The sequence below is a fragment of the Melanerpes formicivorus genome, unplaced genomic scaffold, assembly GCF_026170545.1.
Source record: "Melanerpes formicivorus ecotype bairdi unplaced genomic scaffold, bMelFor1.0.p_v2 SCAF_1, whole genome shotgun sequence".
Classification (NCBI taxonomy): Eukaryota; Metazoa; Chordata; class Aves; order Piciformes; family Picidae; genus Melanerpes; species Melanerpes formicivorus.
The window spans coordinates 53,513,187-53,520,039 of record NW_027142353.1 but is presented as its reverse complement, the minus strand read 5'-3'; the positions used below and the strand labels follow the sequence as shown (position 1 = coordinate 53,520,039).

Below are 6,853 nucleotides of genomic sequence, written 5' to 3'. Positions count from 1 at the left end.
CCTCCTCATAGCCTCGTCACCAAGCCAACCGGCACCAGCTCGGAACAGATTATCTCCGAGGGTCAACACATTGCAGTTCAAGCCGCCGAGAAGGCTCCCAAATTTACCCCTTGGGCAAACAATCCGCTGCCTATCGGTCGCTCGCTCCGGTGATAGCATTGTGATCCTCACCGGCCGCATCCCTCCAGGCGGAGGGGGAGTGGGCAGAAACCCGGTCCTTGCCTCCTGCCAGCACCCCGGCACACAGGTCTCCACGAGAGAGCAGCCCCTCGGCTCACCCTACCCGTCCCCGGACACTCGCATCTCTTGTCGAGATGCCCTCGCATCTAAATTCCCGGGTGCCAAACCCCTTCAAGGAGTCGTGTCTCCTCGAGAGGATTTTGCTCTCTGGGCCGTACCGGGAGAAGGGGAGGGGGGCCTGGGAGAATGAGCAGGCCCTGTATAGTCAGGGCAAGGAGGAAAAAGGTGGATTTAGGGTCCTTCCCTCCTAGAGCACGTCGGGGCAACCTCTAGACCACCTCCAAGGCCCCGCAAATGACGCGTCGTGTGGCTCCTCACCCCAAAGTAGGGAGCAGCAGGGTCGAGGGGGTTCCAGGGCTTGCCGGACTGAGGGGAAGGGGGTTGCGGGGCCAGGGCCACGCCGGGTGGCCTCTCATGGGTCGTGCCCCGCCCCGGAGGGCTGCGGGAGGGCTCACGTGGGGGGAGCGGCGCCTATGGGGAGGCAGAGGGAGCCGGGCAGGGCGGCGGGGCCCGGCGGGGCGGCGAGCTGTCAAAGAGGCATCCCGGGCGCTGGAGCAGCCCTATGTGTCCCTAAGCTGCGAGACCCCCGCCCTGGCCAGCTCGCCATGAACACCGAGGAGCAGTATTACGCCTCGGCGCAGCTCTACAAGGAGTCGTGTGCGTTTCAGAGAGCCCAGGCACAGGATTACAACCCCAGCCCCCCCGCCTGCCTGTACATGGGTAGGCAGCAGCAGACACCTTATCCTAGCGCCTTAGGGGCTCTCGAGCAAGGCAGTCCGCCAGACATTTCTCCTTACGAGGTACCCCCCATCACAGAGGATGCCGGGCTCTCCCACCTTCATCACCATCACCACCACCACCCTCATCTTCCTCCTCCCCACCAGGACGCGCTGCCTTTCTCAGACGGGACAGACACGGGGGCGATAGAGGAGCCTCGAGTGCAGGTGCCTTTCGCCTGGATGAAGTCCACCAAATCACAAGCCTGGAAGGGACAGTGGACCGGTAAGCTCCGCCGTCTCACTCCACCACGCCGCTTCTCTTCCTCTGGGCGTGTAGGAACCTTCCCCTCCACCGGTTCTGCATCCGCCGCTCGGATGTAGCGTGGAGAGGTCCCGAAGGTCGCCCTTCTTCTACGGCAGCCCCTCAAGACCCACTGGTGTGGGGCTGCTGCCTTTGGGTTGAACTCCGGGATGGAAGCCGGCCCTCCGGTACCGGCTGGCGGGCTGGCCGCTCTCCGCGCTTTCCAAGCTCTAAGCAATTATTAACGAATTATTTTTCACCAATTAACTAATTGTCGCCAACTAGGGACGAGGTGCGAACGGCTACTGGGCGCTGCTGTTTCGCTGAGCTGGGGGTTTAGCGGTGCGGCAGCTCCAAGGGCGCCGCGGGCTCCGCTCCGGGGCTGATGCTTCTCAGGGCGAGACTTGGGGCCATAGAGATACCCGCGAGCTCAAACGGGTCGGGAAGCGGCAGGAAGGGGTGTGAAGGCAGGGCACGGCACGGCTGCCCCGCGTCCCTGCAGTCTGAAAGGGAAGATGAGCTCTACCCCCCAAAACCCTGAGTCAGCTGCCTTGACCTCTCTTCGCTGCCTCTCGATTCTCCCTGGTGTCCCAATGGCAAAGCCCATCTCTTCTCCCGGCCCCTCTATCCAACCCTTTCCTGCTTCCCTGTGTGATTTAGCCTTAACTGCACCTTTCCAAGTAAAAATTAGGGCAGGGGAAACAATGCACAAACGAAACAGAGCTGCCAGCGAGAGGAAGAAACTCTATCTAGGCAGAAAGTTCCGCTGCTCAACAATATTTCTGTCTCTGCTTGCACAATGTTATCGTGTTCTGTGCCTTTGTCACGCCTATACAGCAAATATTATATTAATGGCTATGTTCAAATAGACAGTTGAAAAAAGGACTGGAGTATTAAAATCACTGTGGAACAGTCTGGGAGACGGAGGGGGGGAAGGAAAGACAGGCGGCGGTCCCCAGTCCCCACGGAGGTGTATCTGCCAGGCAGAGGAGAGGCTCGCATCTCCACGCCGCAAAATCGGGGACAAAGATTGTGCCGGAGGAGTGAGGTCGTGAGAAAAATCTGACTGTTTTTCTTGCGTTGAATGAACTTCGTGAATATTAAAAAAAAAAAAAAAAAAAAAAAAAAAAAAAAAAGGAGGGGGGGCTGATGGTGGGTGTGAAGGAAAAACAAAGATAAAGGAAGGGGAAAAATAATTATAAAGCCCGGTTCTCAAACTAAGTGTATTTCCCCTCGTTTCCTGTACCCAAGGAATGCAAAATGAAACTTTTCCCTTAAGAGGCGAAAACTCTCCCCTGTTGTTTCCAGTTCTCCCGGGAGGTCCAGGCTAAGGCTGTGCACGGTGCATGCGGTGTGTGCGAGCACAAACTCGCACCGGGCTGCCCCTGCCGCGGGTGCGCGGTGCACGCCCTGGCAGCCAAGGGGGCACAGCGCTGCGCCAGGCACCGGCACAGCGCTCGTAGCCAAACCTTGGGATATTTTGTCAAGTATATATTGCAAACCATGCAGCCTAAAGACGTAATTTAATTTCTTTTAATAGAACCCCTCGAGATTTCGGCGTACACGGATTCTGAGGGGGGTTGTTTGTTTGGTTGGTTGGTTTGCTTTGTTGTTTTTTCCTCCGGGGAAAGGCACCCCAGAGAGGCCACTGCAGAGCCCGGTGTCAACTGCCGTGCCCGGCGGTAAGCGCGGCCTGGAGAGCCCCAGGGTTCAGCCGGTAGGCCCAGGTGTTCCACCTTCCCGGTAGCATGAGCTTACTTCACCAAAACAGATCCATTTTTTTTTTTTTCAGATCCGTACACACACACGAGTGAAAAAAAAAAACTATGTGTGAGGTTGTATTTCAAAATATTTTAATGAATATACATTTATTTTAATGTATATTTTGGTGTATATATGCACACATAGGTTTGTGTTTATAAACAATTTAGTGTACGTGCATGTGTTTCCAAAATAGACGATACAGATAAGTTTATCTAGATAGGTTTACGTTTATCAACATTAAATATAAAAATCATGTCAATAGGAAGATGGGAGCCACGGAACCCTCACAGCTCTACTGAAATGGGTGCTTCAACCCGGCTGTTTAAACCACTGTTCCTTACAAATGATATTGACACCAGAAGTGCGCCTAGCTGGTCTTCCGGAGCTGGCAATAGCCAGTCGGTGCCTGGTCCCGGCCGCACTCGCTGCTGCCGCCGGTACCACTCGCGCCCTGTTCCCGCACAGGACGGCTGCGGCCGTGCTGATAATGGAGAGTCAGCTGCTGCCGCTCTTTCCAGGAACAAGAAAACCAAAGTTTCAGCAGCCTGGCGAAACGGAGGGGCTCCAGTCCCGTTCCCGGCCTGGCAACCGCCCCAACACCCTCCCCGCTGTCACCCGTGGAGGTCCCGGTGTCCCGAAAAGGGCCGAAACCTTCACGGGCCCAGAGCTGCTAAGAGGTGATATCCCGGGAGAAACCCCCAAACTCCTGTTCCATGAGATCTCTTTCCACCTTTTTTTGGCCCTTGCCGTCGAGGCAAGCCACCTGCCCACCCAGCCCTGCCCAGCCCCAGTAGTTCTCCTGCCACCCCGGAGAACCTGCTGCCAGAGCTGGCCGTCCGTAGGCCCTCCGCTGGAGAGTGGCTGTCTTTTTCCTCCCGCTGGCTAACAGGACAGGTGACCTATTTTAACAACATTTAAAAATTATATTTACTTTGGTTTCTTGTGCGTGTGACACACACGAAAGCCAATTTTTGGTGGTTGTTGCATCAGTGCTTTGTTTGGGGTATTTTGCTACTTAAAAAAACCCAAACAACAGTTTTGTTTTGTCTTTTCTTTCTTTTTATTTTTCTTTTTCTTTTTTTCTTTTTCTTTTTCTTTTTCTTTTTCTTTTTCTTTTTCTTTTTCTTTTTCTTTTTCTTTTTCTTTTTCTTTTTCTTTTTCTTTTTCTTTTTCTTTTTCTTTTTCTTTTTCTTTTTTTTCTTCTTCTTCTTTTTCTTTTTCTCCTTCTTCTTTTTCTTCTTCTCTTTCTTCTTCTTTTTCTCTTTCTCTTTCTTATTCTCTTTCTCTTTCTCTTTCTTTTTCTTTTTCATTTTCTTGGTGGGTGGGTTGGGGGAGATATTTCCTTTATGTTTTTTTTTTCCTTCTTTCCTTTTCTTTTCGCCCCAAACTGAGAAATTGACAGGCCCTGGTGGCACCTGAGGGAGCGGTGCTTCCCTGAGGACTTCGACCAAATTATTATTTAAAAAAATAAATAAAAAATAGCAGCAGTCTTGATAGCCGCTATCCGCACTGGCTAGTTGTACCCGACCAGGTGTGCTCCCCGAGTCCTCCCCCTCATCTTACTTGCTTTCCCTGATGTGTCCTCTACCCCACGCAGAAGTGCGGGGCCGTGGTCCCCCTACCCGAGGGCGCGGCGGAAGGGCTGGAGCTGACTCTTCTTTCTCTCTAGGGGGGTCCTATGTGGTGGAGCCGGAGGAGAACAAGCGGACGAGGACGGCGTACACCAGGGCGCAGCTGCTGGAGCTGGAGAAGGAGTTTCTTTTCAACAAATACATCTCCAGGCCGCGGCGGGTGGAATTGGCTGTCATGTTGAACTTGACCGAGAGACACATCAAGATCTGGTTCCAGAACCGGCGGATGAAGTGGAAGAAGGAAGAAGACAAAAAACGAGGGGCAGGGAACAGCAATGACTCCGAGCAAGACTGTGTGGTGTCCTCCGGGGAGCTCCCGGGTAAGGAGGATCTCCAGTCATGCTCCCCTGAGAACCTGCCCTCGGGGGCCTCCAGGGACCTGCTCGCTCCCAGTCTCGCCCCCAGAAGGCAGCAGGACTCTCGGTGAGTCTCGGGGAGCCCCGAGTGCCAGGCCAAGGAAGAAGATGAGACCAGGAAGAGAGATGAGAGACAGACACCAGCTTCCCACTGCCTTACCCTGCCGTGGCCGACCCTTGTCCGCCTTCCCCCGAGGAATTCAGTGCCTTCACTCAGAAGCTCCCATGGTGAAAAGACATAAATTTAAAATTATCAGCTGTAGCAAAGAGATGCTCTCTAGGGCCAGAGAGCTGGATGAGGCCGCAGCGATCCGCCGGGATGGCGGTGAGCTGGGCCCTGTTCTCCCTGGGCGCCTTGTGCCACAGCAGGCCCTGCGGGGCAGTTTCCCCCGGGGAAGGCGGGTCTTGAGTGGTCACCGACCGTGTGTACAACTCTGGGTGCACGGAGCAGCCTGGAAACTGGAGGAGAAGCAAGGGCACGCCGTCTCGCCGAGGACAGCTGCCCGGTCGGGGCGCGGGTCCTGCGATGCCTGGCGCTGCACAAGCGCGGATGCAGAGCAAAGCTTTCCAGCCCTTCCCCGGGCTGGCACCCCGCCGTCCCCGTCCTGTCCAGCGGCTCCGGAGCATCACCTGTACCGATCTCTCCCCCAGAACTATTACTCACTTCTTTGGAAACTGGAACCTCCTTTGTTTCGTTTTGTTTTCCCTTTGGGAGAAAAAAAGAAAAGAAAAAAATAATTAAAAGGGCGGGGGTGGGGAAGAGAGAAAAAGAAAGGGGAAAGAAAAAACCAAACAACCACCAACCACCAAACAGAAACAAACAAACAAAAAAACCCTCGAGCGTCCTGCTGGCAGTATTTGTCTCTCCCGATGACCAGCTCCCGATGACCAACCAGCGTAGCCAGACTTCTCTGCAGGCTCCGACAGCAGCTGCGGAAGACGTGCCGCGGCCCGCGGCTCCGTGCTCGTCTGGGCTCCCCGGTGGGGACTCGGTGGCGCACAGGGCTGCGCTCCTCTCCCCAGGGTGCGAGCGCAAGCCCAGAGATGCGGTAGAAAATTCGGGGCCGATCTCCGGGCAGCGAGCAGAGGCAGACTGGGCTGCGAGCCGAGAGTGGGACATCTGTAGGGTACGGCTTGTCCCAGAGTAATTTTCCTTTGGGGAAAGGCTCCTGCCTCTCCTCCACCTCTCCCAAAAGTTCAGACTTTGCCTGGGAGAGATTAAGCCTCCCTGCAGCACCAACTCCCGACCTGTCGTGCCTCTCTGTGTAGTTTTTCTCAGCAGACCTAGCTTTAGACCTCAGCAGAGGTTGGGGGGCGGCTGCTTCCCAAGGCGCTGTAGGGCTTCAGTGCCTTTTTCTTGGCGTTATTTTTCGGTCTTTCACGACTTGGAGCGAGAGGCCGACCAGGTGCAGAGTCGGCCGGCCAGGGCTCCGCTGTCCCTGACCCAGTCTGCCTTTTCTTTATCCTCTGCCAGTCTGTTGCCAGAAACATCTTCTGTGTCTCGACAACGGCGGGAACAGGCATTCTGTTCCAGAGACCGTCGGGAGTTCAGCTAAGTAGGGAAATTTAGAAAAAACACCCCCCCAAACTAGAAACAGAGAAGAGCGGCTGGGAAGAAGCAGGAGCTGCTCGGGTTTGCCGTGGGTCAGGCAAATCTGTCTCCCCTTATCGACGAGGAGGTTCCAGACCTGACCCTGGAAACAGTAACCCCTCGAGCATCCCTTCCTGCACTGTGGGTCCGGGAGTGTCGTGGGAGGGAGAAGAGGACGAGGACCTGTTCCACTCTGACCAGAGGATATTCCCAGTCTCTGGGCTGATAGCAAAGGGCAGAAGTAGTTTGCC

The 6,853-nt window shown here is 55.0% G+C and overlaps 1 protein-coding gene across 1 annotated transcript; it reads left to right on the top strand.

Moving 5' to 3' along the window:
- The first annotated feature begins 845 nt into the window (after window positions 1-845).
- PDX1 (pancreatic and duodenal homeobox 1) lies at window positions 846-6,520 on the top strand. The gene is made up of 2 exons (XM_068142053.1): window positions 846-1,242; window positions 4,694-6,520. The coding sequence occupies exons 1-2, from the start codon at window positions 846-848 to the stop codon at window positions 5,080-5,082; spliced, it is 786 nt and encodes a 261-aa protein (XP_067998154.1). The 3' UTR covers window positions 5,083-6,520.
- The last annotated feature ends 333 nt before the right edge of the window (window positions 6,521-6,853 follow it).

Coding starts and splice junctions, on each gene's coding strand:
- PDX1 (XM_068142053.1), top strand. CDS start 846: ATGAACACCGAGGAGCAGTATTACGCCTCGGCGCAGCTCTACAAGGAG. Junction 1,243..4,693: donor CTGGAAGGGACAGTGGACCG/GTAAGCTCCGCC, acceptor CTTTCTCTCTAG/GGGGGTCCTATGTGGTGGAG.